Source organism: Manis javanica, chromosome 15 (genome assembly GCF_040802235.1).
Source record: "Manis javanica isolate MJ-LG chromosome 15, MJ_LKY, whole genome shotgun sequence".
NCBI lineage: Eukaryota > Metazoa > Chordata > Mammalia > Pholidota > Manidae > Manis > Manis javanica.
In genome coordinates this window covers 84,011,971-84,036,234 of record NC_133170.1, presented here as the reverse complement: position 1 = coordinate 84,036,234, position 24,264 = coordinate 84,011,971, and the positions used below count along the sequence as shown (strand labels likewise).

The following is a 24,264-nucleotide window of genomic DNA, read 5'->3' as shown; positions in this document are numbered from 1 at the left end:
TCCCTGCATTTCAGCCTCACATGGGTCGACGGGAGCCAGTCTGCTGCCAGCCTGCCTCTGGGGTGCCGGGACTGAGAGGGCTCTGGTGTGATCGTGGATCTGGTGGACGCTTACGGGCACTTGGCCGGCTGGCTTTGTCTGCCTTCTACAGTGCAGGTCCCCAAAGGCCTGGCTCTGGGGGACACAGCCTTTTCTGGGGCTGGTCAGGTACCTTGATTCCCAATAGCCCACATGGGGCCTGGGTCTTCCAGGACTGGTGGGGTCTCTGGGGCCACAGGAGACTGGAGGGCCCCTGTAGCTGTCTTGACATGAGGGTGGGCTTGAAGCATGTGGAAGGGCTGTGGGCTTGGAGCTGGAGTGGCTTGTGCTGGGGTCCACAGTGAGGTCAGGGGCTCTGAGACCCAAACCGCCCCAGAGTGGGCATCAGGGTGCAGCCTGGGGTGGGCAGGGGGTCCTGTAGAAGCAGCAGGGACCCCAGAGCCCGGTTCTTCCCAAGCCGACTCTAGGAAGCTACTGGGGAGGGCACAGCAGGGATGATTTTGCCTTGGACCTTCTCGAACTGGCTCTAAACCTAAAACACCTCATAAAAATAGTCTGTGAAAAACAATAAAATATATGTGGTCATATGGTAAGAGAAAACAATCCAGGGACAGAAATTTAAACATCTGTCAATTAGAAGAAAAATTTAAACAGGAAGCCATAAGCACCATATGCCATCATAATAAAAGTCACAATAAATGAAGGATGTTCTAAGAAAATAGTAGAGTTAAGTTGCACATTGAAATCATATTTTATAATGACAGAATAAAGGAAACACTACCAGTGAATGGAACTGGGTAATGCACACATATGGAATACCTGAGACAAAAATTGAAAAGTGGAAAAGTTGTAAATGTTAAGTTCTATAAAAATAGGTAATATGCACATTTTCCTAAGAATATTTTAAAACTTGGTTCCTTCAGAGAAAAAATGAATAAACAGTGTATATCCCTTAGAAAAAATTAAAAGATACTGTAATGGAAAAATTACACAAAGAGGCCTACAGTACAGTCAGCGTTATGAGGAACAACAAATTTTCAGAATCAGATGCTCCTAGTTTCTTTGCTTCATATACATGTGTTTTTCAAAACATGTGAAATGTGGAAAAACAAAAATCACAGACCAATATTATGTAATATTCCTGCAAAAGTTCTCACTGAAATAGTAATAAAGAGATTCCACAATCAGATTAATGAATTACCATGTGAGATTGTTTTCCAGGTATACAAGCTGGTTTCCAACTGATAAACCTTTGATATAACACATCATGTTAATTGATCACCAGATAAAATTATATTATCTTAAAGGATTTTGAAAGATCCTTTTACCAAATTGAAAACAAATTCCTAATAAAAACACAAAATAAAAACAGATACATTGATAATATGGAAATGCACACTGTCCCCTGAACCCCAAACAGATAGGACAGTCCCACAGCCAGTTCCTCAGATAACAGGGTGGGGGAAGAGGACATTTCCACCAAGATCAGGAAGCCACAGATGTGATCTTTAAGTCCATCATTATTCCACCTCATTTCCCGGTGTTAGATGTCTGCAGTTAAACAAGAGAAAACCAATGACTGTATTGCAGCATTGATGAGACAGACGAGCAGTCACTCCACAGGCCCGAATGTGTGACGCGGCCTTAGATGCCCTGGTGCTGGTGCAGCAGTGAGGGAAGAAATCAGTCCAATGAGCAAAGAGAACAGACATTCAAACCGATGCCTAATGGGATGGTGACAGCCTTCTGGAAGCTTCTGGAACTAGGTAAATGAACCAGCATTTGATGGAGGAATCCTTAGTCAGAGCTCAGGTGTGCGGTGGCCTCAGCTGGACCCCCACCGCAGCCCCTGAGCTTCAGGGCAGATGCGGTGCCCCCAGCTGGTGGAGGACGGACGCTGTCTCCCCTGGGCCCTGTGCCCTGGATGGTCTGCTGTGAGTGACGCTGAGGACAGAGGGGACAGGAGGAGCCCTCACTGTCAGGCGGGACCCTGGAAAGGACCTGGGACCCTAGAGGTGACGGGAGCCACGTGCTGAGCCTGAGCAGGAGCTGCTGGGCGCCCCTCCCAGTGGGTGAGGAAAGGGTGCTGAGCTCCTCCAGGGCTGGAGCTCTTGCGCCCCGACCCAGCTGTCACAGGCCTGGACACACGCTGCACAACCCTGATGAGTCCTGGTGCTGACACAGTGGAGCCTGTGGCCCTGCTCCTGCCCTGACCCGTCACGGCCTCTGTCCCCAGGACAGCCTCCCCTGGACCCAGTAAGTTCTGTTCAATTGGGGAAAATCACACAGTGTGTCATTACCAAGGGCACATAGTGGGGGCAAAATAAGGATGTGGACAGATGGTCTAGACGACGTTCTGTGCAGTGAGTCTTATAACCGAGCTTACATCAAAAAAACAAGGAAGCAGCTGACATGGCAGAGGACGAGGCTGCGCACAAGGTTTTGGTCCCACTTCCCCACAGGCCTGAAGCACTGTGTCACCTTCAAAGCTGCCGTCCCATGATGAGCAGTAATAGTCGGCCTCGTCCTCAGCCTGCAGCCCAGTGATGGTCAGGGAGCCGGAGCTGCCAGACTTGGAGCCAGAGAATCGGTCCGGGACCCCCGAGGCTCTGTTATTATTATCATAGATGAGGAGTCTGGGGGCCGATCCTGTGAACTGCTGGTACCACTGCACCAAAATGCCAGGGATGTTGGAGCAGGGGATGGAGACCCTCTGGCCCGGGGACCCCGACACTGAGGGCGGCTGAGTCAGCACAGACTGGGCCCAGGACCCTGCAAGCGGGAGAGACACAGAGACGGTGATGCTGGGGTCTGGGGACAAGAGGAGGCGGCAGGGCCCCCGTGTCCCCCCAGACCCGCACCCTGTCCCCTTGTCCTGTCACCTGTGCACTGAGCCAGGAGGGTGAGGAGCAGAGGGACCCAGGCCATGGTGGAGTCTCCCCGAGTCCTGCCTTCTGTGGCCCCGACTCTGGAGCAGAGCTGCCCCCAGCCTCCCCCTTCCCCTCTTGATCCTCTGAGAGGGGGCGGTGCCGCTCATGCAAATGAGGCCCCCCAATACCCTGACCCTCCCTGGGCCCCGGGTCAGGCCCCTGTGCCTGAGGAGCTCAGAGGGAGGCGAGCAGGGCTGTGTGGGGCCCCGGGGGAGGGCAGGTCACAGCTGGGAGACCTGAGCAGAAGGCAGAGGAGTGCCAGGTGGCAGGGCCCAGCTTTGCTCTCCCAGACGCCTCAGGATGGGCCCCGTGCGCCCCCTGGTGTCCAGGCCCAGACACACCACGTGGACATGGTGCCCAGAGCCCAGCAGAGACAGCCCCTCCCCCACCGCTCTGGTCACTGTCCCTTCATCAGGCCCAGGCTGGGTGTCCCTTACGAGACCTCTCTATCACCTCTGGGAAGACTTTCTGCCCACGCAGAATCCTCAGGGGTGAGTCTGTGTCCAGCATCCTGGTTGCCTCTCGGCTCACGACTGAGGTGGTGTCTCTTTCAAACACTCAGATCAGAGTCAGGTCCAGAGCAGTGACCACACTGCTGACACGTGTCCCCTTTTGTGCTGGACCCTGGGGCCGCCCCCTCTTGTGTGTCCTCTTTGGTGCCCAGAGCTCTCCCTCCTGCGGATCCCCTGCTTCTGAGCACACAGGAGCCATGGTCTCCAGGGTCAGGGGGTTGGGTGGGTGGGGCCCTGCGGTGTGTCCTAGAAGGTTGTGATGGAGAATCTGTGTTGTGTGTCATTGTTCCCACACTGACCCCTACCTACCAACTTTTGTTTTGTTTTGTTTTGGAGAAGTCTCCCTACCAGGGATCCCCTCTGCAAGGTGCCATTCCATGTGACATTCTTCGCAGCATTTTACATACAGCTCTGAATGCCCTTGAGCAGTTCCGTTCCCAGGTGACCCTGATATGTGGCAGCTGTCAGGTCAACCATTCCGAATACTGGGTTTGGAAACAGTATAGTCCATTAAGATACTGGGAGACGTTAAATGCATCACCATCTTTAATTGGATTTGAAAATCTAAGGTCATTACTAAAATTAATCCATTAATTTCACTGAAAGAAAATCTATGCTCTACTCTAATTTCACTTTTACAACTGTACCATTGTTTGAAATATTTCCTTGCAACCCTTTGTTTTAAGGCAGCTTTTGGTTAAATCACAGAGAATTTTATTCATTAGACAAAAGAAATGAATTCTTGCAGACACATTGCAGCCTGAGGGGTCTTGGAACTGCTTCCGCTCTGACATGCGTGGTCTCCGTGTGACTCCCCTTCCCTCCTCCCACTAGAATAAGAGAGGCTCTGCTAAGCTGCACAGGTGCTCACGCACAGGGTGGGCTCTGGGTCCCTGCCCAGAGGGGCTCCCTCCCTGGGGCCCTCAGCTCAGGCTCAGGGGTAGACGGGGGTGTGTGGGCAGTGGGCTCCCCCAGTTCATGCCCCGGCCTGGTCCAGCTCCACAGGGCCTGCGGGGTGAGGGCAGCTCTGTGATGGTGCCTATTCCTCAGACACCGACTGGACTTGGGGTGGGGGCGGCGTGGGCGCAGGTGAGTGCACAGCCACGCCCCAGCGTCCTGGCGCTGCCCCTGAAGAGGACACACATGGGAGGCGACTGCCCATCACTTCCCCTCGTAGGTGTTCACAAAGGAGGGACTGAGGGCACGTCTGGAAGGCCCGGGTCCTGACCGTCCGTGGCCACATGATGACATTACAGGGTCCACACAGTACAGGGCTACCTCACCTGCGCTCCAGCTTAATGGCAGCAGTGCCTCAGCCCTGCCTCTGCCGCAGGCCGCCCGGTGGGGCTACACTTTTTTGGAGATTCCTCCCTCTTGTCTCCATCTGTGTGTCCTTATTTCTCTTGCCACACTCAGTTTCTCCAGTGATATAACACGCCCATCCTAACACCTGCTTACCGTTACCGCCTCTAGTTCCTGCAGGATTCCCGGGTCCCAGTGTGGACCCTTCCACCACCACCCAGCACAGGGGACTGCAGACCTTCTGCCCTGAGGCCTGGGCCCCAATCTAGAGCCGAGCCTCAGCCTCCTCGGCCTGTTCCACCCTACAGCCACTTTTCCTTATCCAGAAAATGAGAGGTGGAGCCAAGGAGTCCTTATATTATCCATCCTTGTTGCAGAAAGAACTTTCTGGAAGCATCTACACACAAACTGAGGAGGGAACCCCCTCCCTATGAGGGGAATGGGCAGGGATGGTGGATCCCTGAGCTTCTCCAGATGGCAACGTTATGAGCTGGGGGCAGCCCTGAGGGTGGGGGGCTGAGGTCACCCTGCATGTTCCGTCCGTATCACAGCATAGTGACGTCGTCCCAGGCTCAGGGGACCTTTCCGTTCAAAGTGAGACAAGACTGACCAGTGACGGGCATCCCCACGGTTCCGGGTGGGCATCCCTCCCCAGGGGCAGGCCCACTTCCTGGCATGTGGGGTGTCAGTCCCGCTGCCTCTGGGAAGTGGGTCCTCACAGGGTCCCAGGGCACAGAGCCCCCCAACCCCCCACGGCTCCCAGGACCCCTGCCCCGGTGTCTGTCTCCCAGCCCCGCACGTCAGAGCCCCTCCCTCCCCGCCTCCCTGCCCCCTGGTCCGGCCTCCTGTCTCACCTGGACGTCACCACAGCCCCCCACCTGGTCCTGCGTCCCCCCGCCTGCTCCCCCACCCTCTGGGCAGCACCGGGACCTCACCATGACCCCAGACTCGGGGCCCCTGCCAGCCTCTCCACTCCTTCCCTGCCCCCGCCTCCCCTCGCTCTCCCGGGACGCATCTCTCCTCTTCGGACGCTGTCGGCTCCCTGCACCTGCGGCCCTTCCTGTCCTCTCAACACTGTGCCCTGGGCCCCTAGACCCGCGTCTGGGTCACCGTGGGTTTCAGTAAAAGGTGAGGACGCCCTTCATCTGGGCAGCTGATTACTCCGAGGCAGACACGGCTGGGCCCTGGGTCCCTGCTTCTGTCCTGACCCCCCGATAAGGCTTGAGCTGTGTCCCCACAAAACCCTGTGTGGAAACCCCAACCCCAGAGCGACTGTATGCGCGATTTAAAGAGGAAATTAAGGTAAATGAAGTCATGAGGCCTCAACAAACGCGGCGGGTGCCTTTACAGACAGAGGAGCAACCAGGGCTGAGCGCAGGGAAGGGCCGCGTGAGGACGCGGGGAGCCTGGGCCTCCGCAGCCGAGGAGAGAGGCCGCGGGGACAGCAGGCCTGCCCGCGCCGTGACCTTGGACTGCCAGCGCCAGGACGGGGAGAAGAGACGGGTCCGCGGGCTGCGCCCCCCAGTCTGTGGCGGGTGTGACGCAGCCCCGGCAGAGTGACGCTCCCCTCGTGGACGCTGTCCCCAGGGCGGCCTGCCCAGCATCCAGCAGTTTCAGCTCAATTTGGGCAAATCGTTCCCGGTGCTGACAACAAGGACAGGCCTCGGAGGAAGAATCTGTGAGGACGAGGACAGGTTCCCCGGGCCCGATCCCAGGGCTGGTGCTCGGAGCCCAGTCCTCAGCCAAACAGACGAGGGCGCAGCTGACGCGGCCTGAGGACGGGGCTGCCCTGGAACCCCAGTGCCAGGGGACGGCGGGGTTTTTGTCTCACTTCCCCACAGGCCTGAAGCACTGTGACACTTTCAAAGCTGCCGTCCCATGATGAGCAGTAATAGTCGGCCTCGTCCTCAGCCTGCAGCCCAGTGATGGTCAGGGAGCCGGAGCTGCCAGACTTGGAGCCAGAGAATCGGTCCGGGACCCCCGAGGCTCTGTTATTATTATCATAGATGAGGAGTCTGGGGGCCGATCCTGTGAACTGCTGGTACCACTGCACCAAACTGCCAGGGATGTTGGAGCAGGGGATGGAGACCCTCTGGCCCGGGGACCCCGACACCGAGGGCGGCTGAGTCAGCACAGACTGGGCCCAGGACCCTGCAAGCGGGAGAGACACAGAGACGGTGATGCTGGGGTCTGGGGACAAGAGGAGGTGGCAGGGCCCCCGTGTCCCCCCAGACCCATCCCTGTCCCCTTGTCCTGTCACCTGTGCACTGAGCCAGGAGGGTGAGGAGCAGAGGGGCCCAGGCCATGGTGGAGTCTCTCGAGTCCTGCCTTCTGTGGCCCCGACTCTGGAGCAGAGCTGCCCCCAGCCTCCCCCTTCCCCTCTTCATGCTCTGGGAGGGGGCGGGGCCGCTCATGCAAATGAGGCCCCCAGGACCCTGACCCTCCCTGGGCCCCAGGTCAGGCCCCTGTGCCTGAGGAGATCAGGGGGAGGTGGGGAGGGGCTGTATGGGGCCCTGGGGAGGGCAGGTCACAGCTGGGAGCCCTGAGCAGAGGACACAGGCAGTGGCAGGTGGCAGGTCCCAGCTCTGCCCTCCCAGACCCCTCAGGACGGGCCCGTGCGCCCCCTGGTGTCCAGGCCCAGACACACCACGTGGACATGGTGCCTGGAGTCCAGTGGAGACAGTTCCTCCCCCACTGCTCTGGCCACTGTCCCTGCATCAGGCCCATGCCAGGAGGGCCCTGGGCGGAACCACCTGCTCTGACCACACAAACACCCCTGCTCAGGGGCCTCTGCCAGGCAGGGAAGACACAGCTGCCGGGTTCCGTCTGTGAGCACAGGGCCCAGCCCCCAGGCCCAGGCACCCTGGAGGGAATGGTCCCCACCTAGCAGCTATTAGGGACCCCAGGGCAGTCCCACAGCACCCCCTGCCACTCCCAGGTACCCCCTCCCCTTGGCCCAGAGCCCTGGAGCCCAGCTGGAGTCTGTAGCTCCCCAGGACGGTCTGTCTATTCACAGGTGGATGACCTGGTTTCTACAGACGCTCATTCCTACACGGTGGGCCTGACTGTCACCCCCAGAGAGATTCCTGGCCTATGAGTGGTTGCAGCTGTCTTAGGTCAGCTCCCCTGGAGTGTAAGGTGATGAGTAAGTGACCCACAAAGGTCAGCAGGTCAGATGTCACCGGCAGTGCTCGGCTGTGCCTGACGTAGGGGCTCTTCGGGGAAGAGGACTGAGTCAGAGGGAGCTGCTTAGTCTCTGCCCAGGAGGAGGCAAAGCACCAAGTTTTTAAAAATCACAAGTGCCTTTAGAATTTTTGTAGGAACTAGATTTGATTTCTCAGATGCACAGTTTGGTAAGCATTATATTTAACAGATTATAGTGGAAGAGATTATTTTGTAATATGAGCTTTCTCTTCTGAAGTTTGTAATTCTCTGCATAGCTCCGTCATTTATTTCTTGCTTGCATGTCTTACAATTTGTTTATATCAAAAACAGAAATTCCCACCTGTATTTTCTTATTCATTCTTTACTTAAGTTAGAAGCCACTGGGTCAATGCCTTGGCGATTAGTTCATATTTCATGTGTTCTGCAGACGTGCTGAATGCCTGAGCAGGTCACTGCAGAATTCAGCTCTTCCTGCTCACATGCAGGGTCTGAATCTGGTTTCATGGCGCTAGTGGGCCACAGATGTCCAGGCAAACAGGGACTTGTGGTAAACACCTGTGGTCTGGACATCTGTTCCCCTCATGTTCTCGTCTCATGACACTCAGAGGTTCTCTTCCCTGAGCTCATGCAGGGACCCCTGCTTAATATCCTGCCGAGACCCCTCTCTGCTGTTTACAAAAACCCAAACCTTCAGTGCCGGGAAGGCGCTTCCTAGTCAGGCCCCGTCCAGATGCCCGCCCCACCCCTCGCCGCCCTCTGCTGTCCCTGCGCCAGCCTCACTCCTCCTCTGCCCTCGGAAACCTTCACCTCCTGCCCCCCGGGGCCTCCACCCCAGCTGCTCCCCTCTCTGCTGGGAGGAGATGGGCCGCACCTAAACTCAGGGAGAACAGACACATTTGGGAGCATCTGAGCATCTGTTCGAAGTGGAGCAGATGCCAAGCACTTTTTTTCCTTAATTTTGGGAACTGTTCAATGTACAGGCATCTAGAGACCAGCAGCTACCTCCCTGCACACATCGTCCAGTCCCAAACTCCATCAAGTTGAGGGACAAGTGGGATGAGGAAAGAGCCCAGGTGGGCACAGAAATTACAAGGCTGTCATTTATTGATGCCCTTCCTGCCCCCCATCTGCTGTGGAACCGGGGCTCACAGCCTCGTCCCTCCTCCTTCATGGACCTTGCCGCCAGTGTCCTTGTGGAATTCTGAGGTGAGAGTCTGAATACAAGACCCCATTCTTCCTGTGATCCTGTGTGCTTCACATCAGTTTGACAATGGCTCACCTTGCAGGCTCCGAGTTCAGCAACACATTAGCCGACACTCACCGCTAAGCCGGGCTCTGCAGGGAGCCGATGCCCGCAGGGGGCCTCTGTGCTCACGAGGGGCTCCACAGCCCCCCTGATTCCTGCACCTCATCCCCCAGCACGTGGGGGCGTGGCGCGTCCTGCTCAGTGTCCGCCTACCCGATGGAGCCCCAGTCCGTGGTCCTGCCCGCTGTGCCTGGCCTTGTCAGCCCTCATATAGATATGTAAGTGTGTTCGTTTGGTCACCTGTGTATCAGACGCATGATACCACCAGATGCCCAGACTCAGCAATTTTTTAAACATACTCAAACCTCAAAGTAAGACTGTTTGAAGGCAGAAATTATCTTGGCCTCATTTCTACTTTTCCCGGGATTCCAATGAATGTGAAGTCACATTTTCACTCAGTAAACATATGTGGAGTGTTCTTTCTGCTGGGCTGATTATTCAACTGTGTAGCTGCAGCAGCAACGATATGGAAACAAAGACAAGCTCCTTGTGGTCACGGAGCCCGAGCCGGGGCAGCAGAGGAGGCCGAGCGACAGTCCCTGGCCGTGCAGAGCCGCCCGTCTGCCACACGCTCCCCCTGCCACTCCAGCCCTCGGATGGCCAGGCCGTCCCGCTTCCCCGGCCTGCACAGCCCCCGGGGGTAGCACTCTTTACATCACAGCCCAGGGGCCTGTCGCCTGCACGTCCTGCTGAAACACATGCTGCTGAGAGCCCGGCCCCAGGGGCCGCCCGAGCAGGGGGGAGGGGAGGTCGCCCCCATCTCTCTCTCAGTGTCCCGGGCCTGGCCGTGCCCCGTGCTGGCCTCCTGCGTCTCCTCTCCCCCCGTAGCCCGTACAGAGGCACACATGGCTCCCAGCGGCATGAGGTTCCAGCCGGGAGCACAGGCTCCCATCCCTTTAAGCTCTTCTGACCCTCTGGCCCTGAATACGGGACTGTCTTCCTTTTGGTGATCTTGGCCGATGCTACCCAAGGGAAAGACCCGCGAAGAGGCAGCTCAGACCTTTGGGTGACAATGCGCAGCCACCTGGGAGGGTGTGTTCAGTCCCGGAGGAGGATCTGGGCGCGGGCCCAAGCACAGCCACCCGTCCGGGCCGCGCGTGGTTCACAGCCACTGGCTCCTGTGAAACAACCACTGGCAGTTTCTGCGGGAAACAGGCAACTTCTTCTGGGAAAATGGCTAAAGGTCAAGGGGGACCGCCTCCAAGGCTCGTCTGCTGCATCTGGTCTCCCCATGGTGACGGGTGCTCACTGTCCTCCTGCCACTGCCCGGGCGGGACCCCCACTTTTGGAGAATGCCTGGCCAGCGCCTGTGGCTGCTGGCGGGTGCGCCAGAGCCTCAGCCTGGTGTATCTGAGATCAGTCCAGTCTCCTTCCCAGGATCTGGGCACTGTTGGCATATGTGTCCACTGAGTGTCACAGGGCAGGAGAGACATGCCCATAGGTGCCCTCTGAGGTTATTCCAAGTGCCCCGTCCCCACTGTGTGAGAGCAGCTGTCACCCACCCATCTGGGTTACCAGGGTCAATGGTTTCTGCTGTTTGTGATGCTTACCTTTGCCTGCAGTGAATTCTCAGGACGGGTGTCTTGTGACCCCAGGGAGCTGAACATGGTGTTTGTCTGGACCATTGCCATGTCTTCTGGCATAATGTCCCCTCTAGTGTCCCCACAGGGACCTACGTCCCCTGTGTATCACCATCAGGGATGGAGAGCGCCTGCACCTGCTGCCCTCATAGTACCCAGATGCAGACAATGTCTCCAATCAGGGTGGACACCGCACACCTGTCATGAGCTAGGTGTCACCCAGCCACATCTGTGGATCACCTTCTGCACCGCCTCCATTGGGGAGGTGCCCCTGCTGCCCTTTCAAGTAGCACGGCCCTCACCCCCTCAGCTCTGTGTGCTGCCTCCATGTATGAGCTCAGAGGGCTGCGCCACAAAGGGCCACCCCCCAGGAGGCGTCAAACAACGAGATGCATGCTCTTTCAGCGCTGGAGCTCACATCTGATGTCAAGGTGTCGGCAGGCCCCTGCCCCCATGAAGCTCCCAGAGACAATCTCTCCTTACCTCTTCCTGGCCTCTCAGGCTCATGGCCCCCTGGGCATCCCTCAGCCTATGCTCAGGTCTCTGGCTCTGTGCTCACCCTGAGCCCTGTAGGCAGCAGCGTGGATCATTCAGAGCCTGTGGGGAACATGCGCTTGGGCAGAGAGGCCAGTGCTTTCTCACCTGTGCCTCTGGGAGTATCTTCCAAGACGCAGGCAGAATCTGCATTGGTTAATCAGATTAAGATCATGAAAAGAGGTACTGTCTGAAAATAGGATGCCACATGTCACCCCGAAGCTAGACTTGGTCCCAAGCAGAGCAGGGGGACCGCTCCAGGCAGGGAGAGCACTGGGTGTAGCCTCCCTTCCCTGAGGGCTGGAGCGCTGTGCAACATTTAGTGCCTCTGTGCCATGCAGCACAGTGGTGACTAGCCTCGTCCTCAGGCCGCAGCTCAGGGATGAGCAGCAGCCTGGCATTGGCCGAGGCATGGTTGAACCCAGAGAAGAGGCTGGGGACCCCGGAGCCCCTTTGCTGAGGTGAGTCTGAGAAGCAGGAGACAAGATAGTGGGGAGGGCTGGCCGGCCTCTGCCGGAAACAGGCTGTGGCACGGCTGCCGACACTATAGCCACCGCTCAGGGTGCAGGCGAGTCTGGCCGATGATCCCAGGGACGCGAGACGGAGGGCGGCCGGGTCAGCACAGGCTGGGCGAGGGAACCTGCAAACACACACCTCATGGCTGTCGGGCAGGGACAGGGAACGTGGCTCAGGGTCTGATTCAGAGGGGCTGATGTAGGATGGAGGGCCGCCCTGTGTCACCGAGGCCTGTCCCTACCTGTGCAGTGACGGAGGAGCACGGGGAGGAGAGGTCTGGGTTGAGGCCACCTGGCTCTGCAGGGTCACACAAGCTACAGAATCACCCCTCTCACCCCCAGTCAGGAACAGTGGGGTATGTTGCTTCTGTAAGCAGTGAAATTCTATTTTCATTGGAGATAAGCGTCTCCAAAACAGAATGAGCTGACAAACTATTGGGCTGGATACCAGGAGGAAAAGGGGTAAAAAATGTGCCCCTCGACATTGTTTCCTTTGTCCCCACTGATCCTTCTCCTCCAGTGTTTCAAGAGGGTGAAGAGAAGGACCCAGGCTACGGGGGAGACGCCTCAAGACTTCAGCCTGCTCGGGCCTCACTGTTAATGTCAGGATCCCAGTCCCCTCGCCCCCCAGTTTGGGATTCAGCGCTGCTGGCTGCCTAGGCAAGGTTCGCCTCACATGCAGACATGATCACAGGGCCTCGGGTTGGGGAGGGACTCCCCCAGGGCAGGAGCGTGGCCCTCGGGGCGGGGCTTCAATCAGAGCCACAGCATGTTGCGCCTCGTAGTGTGACATATGAATAGGATTTGACATTGCCTTTGTAAATGCTGGTAAATTGTCCCGTTACTAAACTTGCACAAACGACCTTGTCCTTCTGTATGTGTTCGAGAGCACAACTCACTTTAGAGACAGATAATCATGCTAAAATACATCTTATTATACAAATACATCTCCATAGTGTGGGGGAAACAGTTAACCCATATGTACCCAATTTGAGGTGAGGAGTATAAGTACATTAAAAAAATAAAGAATTAGGAAGCTGAAAACAAATAGGATCAGTTTCCAAAGGTCACTATAAAATAAATAAATGATGGGGAGGAGCCAAGATGGAGGCTTGACTAGAGCAGTGGAAATCTCCTCCCAAAACCATATATATTTTTGAAAACACAACAAATACAACTACCTCTAAAAGAGAGACCAGAAGACACAGGTCAACAGCCAGGCTACATCTACACCTGCAAGAACCGAGCACCTCGTGAAGGAGGTAAGATACAAGCCGTGGCCCTGCAGGACCCGAGCGCCCCTCACCCCAGCTCCTGGCGGAAAGAGAGGAGTCGGGGCTGGGAGGGAGAGGCAGCCCAGAACTGCTAAATACCCAGCCCTAGCCATCTGCACCGGAGCACAGACACACAGTGCATGGAGTGCTGGATACTAGGGAAACAGGACAGTAAAACCTGCAAGTGGGTCCTTGCAACTGGTGCCCCTGGGACAAAGAAAAGCAAGTGCTTTTGGAAAGACATAAAAGGACAGGGCGCCCACTGCTGGACGGAAGTGTCCCGGGACAATTAGCCAAGCAGCTGGGAATCCCAGGAAACTCCAGGTGCCCTAACCTCTGGGCAGCAGTGCAGCTCGGAGGCCCCTCACACAATAAACAGCCTCCCGCCAGTTCCCCCTCCATTGCAGCTCTGCCATAGCAGAGCAGCAGCCTGAGAGCGGCCACACCCACAGCAGCAGGGCAGAGCTTCTTCCACAGCAGCGGGGCAAAAATCAGACATCCCGTCTGCATGCAGCTGCCCAGCACAAGCCACTAGGGGTCGCTGTTCTCCCAGGAGAGGAAGGCCACAAACCAGCAAGAAGGGACGTTCTCCCAGCTGACACACGCACCAGCTCCCCACAAATACCTCTATCACCATGAAAAGGCAGAAGAATTTGATCCAGACCAAAATCACAGAGACAACCTCTGAGAAGGAGCTTGGAGAGAGTGACCCAACCAATCTTCCTCAAAAATAATTCTAAATAAAGGTCATACCATGCTGATGGTGTTGCAGAGAGAAATGTAAGAGCTAATGGACAAAGTAGGGAGGGAGACTACAGAAATAAAGCAATCTCTGGAAAGACGTAAAAGCAGAATGGACGGGATGCAAGAGGCCATTGACGGAATAGAAACCAGAGAACAGGAACGCATAGAAGCTGACGCAGAGAGAGATAAAAGGATCCCCAGGAATGAAACAATATTAAGAGAACTGTATGACCAATCCAAATGGAACAATATCCACATTATAGGGGTTCCAGAAGAAGAAGAAGAGAGAAAAAGGGATAGAAAGTGTCTTTGAAGAAATAATTGCTGAAAACTTCCCCAAACTGGGGGACGAAATAATTGCTCAGACCACGGAAGTGCACAGAACCCCCAACAGAAGGGACACAAGAAGGACAACACCAAGACACATAATAATTAAAACGGCAAAGATCAAGGACAAAGACAGAGTTTTAAAGGCAGCCAGAGAGAGGAAAAAAGGTCACCTACAAAGGGAAACCCATTAGGCTATCATCAGACTTCTCAACAGAAACCTTACAGGCCAGAAGAGAATGGCATGATATACTTAATGCAATGAAACAGAAGGGCCTTGAACCAAGGATACTGTATCCAGCACGACTATCATTTAAATATGATGGTGGGATTAAACAATTCCCAGACAAGCAAAAGTTGAGGGAATTTGCCACCCACAAACCACCTCTACAGGGTATTTTAGAGGGACTGCTCTAGATGGGAGCACTCCTAAGGCTAAAAAGATATCACCAGAAAAAATAAAATCACAGCAAAGAAAGCAGACCACCAAATACTAACTAAAGGAGAAAAATAAAATCAACTACCAAAATAAGCAGTTAAAGGAAACACAAAAGAGCACAGCATAAAACTCCCAACATACAAAGAATGGAGGAGGAGCAATAAGAAGGGAGAGAAATAAAAAATCACCAGTGTCTACAACAGCTCAATAAGCAAGTTAAGTTAAGCAGTAAGATACTAAAGAAGCTAACCTTGAATGTTTGGTAACCATGAATCTAAAGCCTGCAATGGGAATAAGTACATATCTTTCAATAATCAAACTAAATGTAAATGGACTGAATGCGCCAATCAAAAGGCACAGAGTAATAGAATGGATAAAAAAGCAAGGCCCATCTATATGCTGCTTACAAGGGACTCACCTCAAACCCAAAGACATGCACAGACTAAAAGTCAAGGGATGGAAAAAGATATTCCATGCAAACAACAATGAGTAAAAAACCAGGTGTTGCAGTACTAGTATCAGACAAAATAGACTTCAAAACAAAGAAAGTAACAAGAGATAAAGAAGGACACTACATAATGATAAAGGGCTCAGTCCAACAAGAGGATATAACCATTCTAAATATATATGCACCCAACACAGGAGCACCAGCATATGTGAAACAAATACTAACAGAACTAAAGGAGGAAATAGACTGCAATGCATTCATTCTGGGAGACTTCAACACACCACTCACTCCAAAGGACAGATCCACCAGACAGAAAATAAGTAAGGACACACAGGCACTGAACAACACACTAGAACAGATGGACCTAATAGACATCTATAGAACTCCACATCCAAAAGCAACAGGATACACATTCTTCTCAAGTGCACATGGAACATTCTCCAGAATAGACCACGTACTAGGCCACAAAAAGAGCCTCAGTAAATTCAAAAAGATTGAAATTCTACCAACCAACTTTTCAGACCACAAAGGTATAAAACTAGAACTAAATTGTACAAAGAAAGCAAAAAGGCTCACAAACACATGGAGGCTTAACAACATGCTTCTAAATAGTGAATGGATTTAAGACCAAATTAAAATGGAGATCCAGCAATATATGGAAATAAATGTCAACAACAACACAAAGGCCCAACTTCCGTGGGACTCAGCGAAAGCAGTTTTAAGAGGAAAGTGTGTTACAATCCAGGCATATTTAAGGAAGGAAGAACAATCCCAAATGAATAGTCTACATTCACAATTATTGAAATTGGAAAAAGAAGAACAAATGAGGCCTAAAGTCAGCAGAAGGAGGGACATAATAAAGATCAGAGAAGAAAGAAAAAAAATTGAGAAGAATAAAACAATAGAAAAAATCAATGGAACCAAGAGCTGGTTCTTTGAGAAAATAAACAAAATAGATAAGCCTCTAGCCAGACTTATTAAGAGAAAAAGAGAATCAACACACATCAACAGAATCAGAAACGAGAAAGGAAACATCATGATGGACCCAACAGAAATACAAAGAATTATTAGAGACTACTATGAAAACCTATATGCTAAGAAGCTGGAAAACCTAGAAGAAATGGACAACTTCCTAGAAAAATACAACCTTCCAAGACTGACCAAGGAAGAAACACAAAATCTAAACAAACCAATTACCAGCAAAGAAATTGAATTGGTAATAAAAAAACTACCCAAGAAAAAACCACCAGGCCAGATGGATTTACCTTGGAATTTTATCAGACATAGAGAGAAGATATAATACCCATTCTCCTTAAAGTTTTCCAAAAAACAGAAGAGGAGGGAATGGAATACTCCCAAACTCATTCTATGAAGCCAACATCACCCTAATACCAAAACCAGGCATAGATCCCACCAAAAAAGAAAATTACAGACCAATATCCCTGATGAACATAGATGCAAAAAAGCTCAATAAAATATTAGCAAACCGAATTAAAAAATATATCAAAAAGATCATACACCATGACCAAGTGGGATTCATCCCAGGGATGCAAGGATGGTACAACATTCAAAAATCCATCAACATCATCCACCACATAAACAAAAAGAAAGACAAAAACTACATGATCATCTCCATAGATGCTGAAAAAGCATTTGACAAAATTCAACATCCATTCATGATAAAAACTCTCAGCAAATTGGATATAAAGGGCAAGTACCTCAACATAATAACGGCCATATATGATAAACCCACAGCCAACAATCATACTGAACAGCGAGAAGCTGAAAGCTTTTCCTCTGAGATCGGGAACAACACAGGGATGCCCACTCTCCCCACTGTTATTTAACATAGCACTGGAGGTCCTAGCCACGGCAATCAGACAAAACAAAGAGATACAAGGAATCCAGACTGGTAAAGAAGAAGTTAAACTGTCACCATTTGCAGATGACATGATATTGTACATAAAAAACCCTAAAGACTCCACTCCAAAGCTACTAGAACTGATATCGGAATACAGCAAAGTTGCAGGATACAAAATTAACACACAGAAATCTATAGCTTTCCTATATACTAACAATGAACCAATAGAAAGAGAAATCAGGAAAACAACTCCATTCACAATTGCGTCAAAAAGAATAAAATACCTAGGAATAAACCTAACTAAAGAAAGACCTATACCCTGAAAACTACAAGTCACTCTTAAGAGAAATTAAAGGGGACACTAAAACTCATCCCATGCTCGTGGCTAGGAAGAATTAATATTGTCAAAATGGCCATCCTGCCCAAAGCAATATACAGATTTGATGCAATCCCTATCAAATTACCAGCAACATTCTTCAATGAACTGGAGCAAATAATTCAAAAATTCATATGGAAACACCAAAGAACCCAAATAGCCAAAGCAATCCTGAGAAAGAAGAATAAAGTAGGGGGGATCTCACTCCCCAACTTCAGGCTCTACTACAAAGCCATAGTAATCAAGACAATTTGGTACTGGCACGAGAACAGAGCCACAGACCAGTGGAACAGATTAGAGACTCCAGACATTAACCCAAACATATGTGGTCAATTAATATTCGATAAAGGAGCCATGGACATACAATGGCAAAATGACAGTCTCTTCAACAGATGGTGCTGGCAGAACTGGACAGCTACATGCAGGAGAATGAAACTGGATCACTGTCTAACCCCATACACAAAAGTAAATTCAAAATGGATCAAAGACCTGAATGTAAGTCATGAAACCATAAAAGTCTTAGAAAAAAGCATAGGCAAAAATCTATTGGACATAAACATGAGTGATTCTTCATGAACATATCTCCCTGGGCAAGGAAAACAAAAGCAAAAATGAACAAGTGGGACTCTATCAAGCTGAAAAGCTTCTGTACGGCAAAGGACACCATCAATAGAACAAAAAGGTACCCTACAGTATGGGAGAATATATTCATAAATGACAGATCCAATAAAGGCTTGACATCCAAAATATATAAAGAGCTCACGCACCTCAACAAACAAAAGCAAATAATCCAATTAAAAAATGGGCAGAGGACCTGAACAGACAGTTCTCCAAAGAAGAAATTCAGATGGCCAACAGACACATGAAAAGATGCTCCACATCGCTAGTTATCAGAGAAATGCAAATTAAAACCACAATGAGATATCACTTCACACCAGTAAGGATGGCTACCATCCAAAAGACAAACAACAACAAATGTTGGCGAGGTTGTGGAGAAAGGGGAACCCTCCTACACTGCTGGTGGGAATGTAAATTAGTTCCACTATTGTGGAAAGCAGTACGGAGGTTCCTCAAAATGCTCAAAATAGACTTACCATTTGACCCAGGAATTCCACTGCTAGAAATTTACCCTAAGGATGCAGCAGCCCAGTTTGAAAAAGACAGATGCACCCCTATGTTTATCGTAGCACTATTTACAATAGCCAAGAATTGGAAGCAACCTAAGTGTCCATCGGTAGATGAATGGATAAAGAAGATCTGGTACATATACACAATGGAATAGCATTCAGCCATAAAAAGCAAACAAATCATCCCATTTGCATCAACATGGATGTAGCTAGAGGGTATTATGCTCAGTGAAATAAGCCAAGCGGAGAAAGACAAGTGCCAAATGATTTCACTCATCTGTGGAGTATAAGAACAAAGGAAAAACTGAAGGAACAAAACAGCAGCAGACTCACAGAACCCAAGAATGGACTAACAGTTACCAAAGGGAAAGAGACTGGGGAGGGTGGGTGGGAAGGGAGGGATAAGGGCGGGGAAGAAGAAAGGGGATATTATGTTTAGCATGTATACTGTGGGCGGTGGGGGAAAGGGGAGGGCCGTGCAACACAGAGAAGACAAGTAGTGATTCTTCAACATCTTACTGTGCTGATGGACACTGACTGTAATAGGGTTTGTGGGGGGGACTTGGGGTAGAGGAGAGCCTAGTAAACATAATGTTCTTCATGTAATTGTAGATTAATGATAACAAAATAAAAAAAGCAGATACCTTGATAATATGGTAATGCACACTGTCCCCTGAACCCCAAACAGATAGGACAGTCCCACAGCCAGACCCTCAGCTAACAGGGTGGGGGAAGAGGACATTTCCACCAAGATCAGGAAGCCACAGATGTGATCTTTAAGTCCATCATTATTCCACCTCATTTCCCAGTGTTAGGCGACACAGTTAAACAAGAGAAAACCAATGACTGTATTGCAGCATTGATGAGACAGACGAGCAGTCACTAGACAGGCCCGAATGTGTGACGCGGCCTTAGATGCTCTGGTGCTGGTGCAGCAGTGAGGGAAGAAATCAGTCCAATGAGCAAAGAGAACAGACATTCAAACCGATGCCTAATGGGACGGTGACAGCTCTCGGAAGCTTCTGGAACTAGGTAAATGAACCAGCATTTGATGGAGGAATCCTTAGTCAGAGCTCAGGTGTACGGTGGCCTCAGCTGGACCCCCACCACAGCCCCTGAGTTTCAGGGCAGACGCGGTGCCCCCAGCTGGTGGAGGACGGACGCTGTCTCCCCTGGTCACTCTGCCCAGGATGGGCTGCTGTGAGTGACGCTGAGGACAGAGGGTCCAGGAGGAGCCCTCACTGCCAGGTGGGGCCCCGGGAAGAACCTGGGACCCTCAAGGTGATGGGAGCCAGAGGCTAAGCCTGAACAGGAGCTGCTGGGTGCCCCTCCTGGCGGGTGAGGAAGGGGTGCTGGGCTCCTCCCAGGGCAGGAGCTCTGTGCGCCCCAACCCAGCTGTCACAGGCCTGGACACACACTGCACATCCTTGATGAGTCCTGGTGCTGACACAGTGGAGCCTGTGGCCCTGCTCCTGCCCTGACCCGTCACGGCCTCTGTCCCCAGGACAGCCTCCCCTGGACCCAGTAAGTTCTGCTCAATTGGGGAAAATCACACAGTGTGTCATTACCAAGGGCACACTGTGGGGGCACAATACGGATGCACACAGATGTTCTAGACAAAGGTCTGTTGGTGTGGGAGCGAGTGAGTGTCTGGACCCAGTTGACACCACAAACCCCAGGAGGTGGCTGACTCGGCAGAGGACGGGGCTGCGCACAAGGTTTTGGTCCCACTTCCCCACAGGCCTGAAGCACTGTGACACCTTCAAAGCTGCCGTCCCATGATGAGCAGTAATAGTCGGCCTCGTCCTCAGCCTGCAGCCCAGTGATGGTCAGGGAGCCGGAGCTGCCAGACTTGGAGCCAGAGAATCGGTCCGGGACCCCCGAGGCTCTGTTACTATCAGCATAGATGAGGAGTCTGGGGGCCGATCCTGTGAACTGCTGGTACCACTGCACCAAACTGCCAGGGATGTTGGAGCAGGGGATGGAGACCCTCTGGCCCGGGGACCCCGACACCGAGGGCGGCTGAGTCAGCCCAGACTGGGCCCAGGACCCTGCAAGCGGGAGAGACACAGAGACGGTGATGCTGGGGTCTGGGGACAAGAGGAGGCGGCAGGGCCCCCGTGTCCCCCCAGACCCGTCCCTGTTCCCTTGTCCTGTCACCTGTGCACTGAGCCAGGAGGGTGAGGAGCAGAGGGGCCCAGGCCATGGTGGAGTCTCCCCGAGTCCTTCCTTCTGTGGCCAGGACTCTGGAGCAGAGCTGCCCCCAGCCTCCCCCTTCCCCTCTTCATGCTCTGGGAGGGGGCGGGGCCGCTCATGCAAATGAGGCCCCCCAGGACTCTGACCCCTCCTGGGCCCCGGGGTCAGGCCCCTGTGCCTGAGGAGCTCAGGGGGAGGTGGGGCAGGGCTTTGTGGGGCCCCAGGAAGGGCAGGTCACAGCTGAGAGCCCTGAGCAGAGGGCACAGGGTGTGCCAGGTGGCAGGGCCCAGCTCTGCCCTCCCCGACTGCTCAGGTTGTTTTCCGAGCGCCCCCTGGTGTCCAGGCCCAGATACACCATGTGGACACTGCCCAGGGCCCAGCCGAAACAGCCCCTCCCCCACTGCTCTGGACACTGTCCGTGCATCAGTCCCAGGCCTGGTGTCCCTTACGAGACCTCCCCATCACCTCTGGGCAGACTTTCTGCCCACGCCGAATCCTCAGGGGTGAGTCTGTGCCCGGCATCCTGGTCGCCTCTCCACTCACGACTGAGGTGGTGTCTCTCTTTCAAATGCTCAGATCAGAGTCAGGTCCAGAGCAGTGACCACACTGCTGACACGTGTCCCCTTTTGTGCTGGACCCTGGGGCCGTCCCCTCATGTGTGTCCTCCTTGGTGCCCAGAGCTTTCCCTCCCACAGATCCCCTGCTTCTGAGCACACAGGAGCCATGGTCTCCAGGGTCAGGGGGTGGTGTGGGTGGGGCCCTGGGGTGCATCCTAGACCGTTATGATGGGGAATATGTGTTGTGTGTCATTGTTCCCACACTGACCCCTACCAGCTTTTGTTTTGTTTTGTTTTGGAGAAGTCTCCCTACTAGAGATCCCCTCTGCAAGCCCAGGACACAGGTCTGCAAGGTGCCATTTCATGTGACATTCTTTCCAGCATTTTATATTCAACTCTGAATGCTCTGGTACAGTTCCGTTCCCAGGTGACCCTATATCTGGCAACTGTCAGGTGAACCATTCCGAATACTGGGTTTGGAAACAGTATAGTCCATTAAGATACTGGGAGATGTTAAATGCATCACCATGTGTAACTGGATTTGAAAATCTAAGGTCATTACTAAAATTAATCCATTAATGTCACAGAAAGAAAATCTATGCTCTTCTTTAATTTCACTTTTACAACTGTACCATCATTTGAAATATTTCCTTGCAACCCCTCTTTGTTTTTTTTTTTTTTTGACAGGGCATCTCTCATATTTATTGATCATATGGTTGTTAACAACAATAAAATTCTGTATAGGGGACTCAATGAACAATCATTAATCAACCCCAAGCCTAATTCTCAACAGTCTCCAATCTTCTGAAGCATAACAAACAAGTTCTTAATGGTGAACAAGTTCTTACATGGTGAACAGTACAAGGGCAGTCATCACAGAAACTTGTGGTTTTGATCACTCATCATGAACTATAAACAATCAGGTCAATTATGATTATTCATTTGATTTTTATACTTGATTTATATGTGAATCCCACATTTCTCCCTTATTATTATTATTTTTAATAAAATGCTGAAGTGGTAGGTAGATGCAAGATAAAGGTAGAAAACATAGTTTAGTGCTGTAAGAGGGCAAATGTAGATGATCAGGTGTGTGCCTATAAACTAAGTATTAATCCAAGCTAGACAAGGGCAACAAAACATCCACGGATGCAGAAGATTTCTCTCAGAACAGGGGGGGTGAGGTTTTAAGCCTCATCTCTGTTGATCCCCAATTTCTCACCTGATGGCCCCCCTGTGACTGTGCCTGTCTTAGGTTGTTCCTCCCTTGAGGTATCTTACCCGTCTCTGGCTAACCAGTCATTTCCGGGGCCATACAGGGAAATGTAAAGTTGGTAAGTGAGAGAGAAGCCATATTGTTTGAAAAGGTTAGCTTTTTACTTCTTTGCAGATTTATGCCCTGTGGCTTCTATGCCCAGCATTTGTCTTGAGGTATCTTTACCACTTGGAAGAATTATGATACTTGGTAATTTCAATATGAGGCACGAATTCTACTTAAGGGTTGTAATTAGGAAGGAAGAAGAAAAGCTAGAGAAGTAGCAGACGGAAGAAAACATTACAAGATTGATTATTTCTTTGACATATCTTGTAGAATAACATAAGCATGTATAGATTTTAAACTATTAATTAAATTGCATACACACATTAACATAATAGGAATACAGCTACATAACCAAAGCAGACTTACAATTACCAGTCATCTCCAGTGAAACCAAGAAAACCAGTTAGGCATCCTAGGCATTTGTGAAAACTTATCAATGATATGATGGATATTGTCTACATGAATTTGAATAGTTTGAGAAAAATCAGACAAATTAAAACAACACATTCCTGGGAACTGTTCACATCCCATATGTTCTTTTAACAGTAGATAGTCTATAGTCGCAAGATTTTGGAGCGCTGCAACTTGCACTTCTCCTAATTCTTGGTTGAGTTCCGACAGTACAGATCCAGTCAAATTTGTTGCTTTACTGAAAGCACAGGCCAGCTTAGATATCTCCTTCTTCATTCCAATGGCAAGTCCAGGAACCGGTGGGATGAATGCAGCTACAACTGCAACAGCGCCAGGATCTTTGTTGAAATTTTTTGATGATCATCTTCTGGAACGAGTCTTCCAGAGAATGTTGATGTTGGAAGTTCTTCTTCATATTGTATCTTAATTCATTTTCTGGGTAGCCAAATTAGGCTTTGATCCCCTGTATAAACACAAACAAACCCTTTGCCCAGACTTTGATATGCCCTTTATACCACTGTGAAGAACTTATTGGAGATGACCACACAGGAACTGCTTTTTTTTTAAAGAGAAGGAATATTACCAGAAACATGTATTTCCATAGCTGATCATCTGACACCCCTTAAATGATCAAAATTAAGGATATTTAAAGCATGCATTAATTGTTGATTTACAGTTACTTTTATCCTATCAGGGAATAATCCCCCTTTTCTTTCTTTCTTTTTTTTTTGTTATCATTAACCTACAATTACATTAGGTTTACTAGGCTCTCCCCTATACCAGGTCCCCCCCCCCACAAACCCCTTTTCAGTCACTGTCCATCAGCATAGCAAAATGTTGTAGGATCATTACTTGTCTTCTCTGTGTTGTACAGCCTCCTGTTTCTCCCAACCCCCTCATTATGCATGATAATCATAATACCCCCTTTCTTCTTCCCCCCCATATCCCTCCCTAACCACCCATCCTCCCCAGTCCCTTTCCCTTTGGTACCCGTCAGTCCATTCTTGGGTTCTGTGATTCTGCTGCTGTTTTGTTCCTTCAGTTTTTCCTTTGTTCTTATACTCCACAGATGAGTGAAATCATTTGGTATTTGTCTTTCTCCACTTGGCTTATTTCACTGAGCATAATACTCTCCAGCTCCATCCATGTTGCTGCAAATGGTAGGATTTTCCCTCTTCTTATGGCTGAGTAGTATTCCATTGTGTATATGTACCACATCTTCTTTATCCATTCATCTACCGATGGACACTTAGGTTGCTTCCAATTCTTGGCTATTGTAAATAGTGCTATGATAAACATA

At 51.1% G+C, this 24,264-nt stretch overlaps 1 protein-coding gene and 1 gene segment (V, D, J or C); one reads left to right on the top strand and one right to left on the bottom strand.

The window, feature by feature from the left end:
• LOC108386584 (zinc finger protein 280B) overlaps positions 1-24,264 on the top strand; it is a 135,413-nt gene that overhangs the window by 83,396 nt on the left and 27,753 nt on the right. The gene's annotated exons all lie outside the window — the stretch shown is intronic.
• Positions 2,369-7,156, bottom strand: LOC140846426 (immunoglobulin lambda variable 1-40-like). The segment is given in 4 exon segments: positions 2,369-2,707; positions 4,918-4,924; positions 6,829-6,934; positions 7,044-7,156. Coding segments are annotated over 4 exon segments (483 nt in total).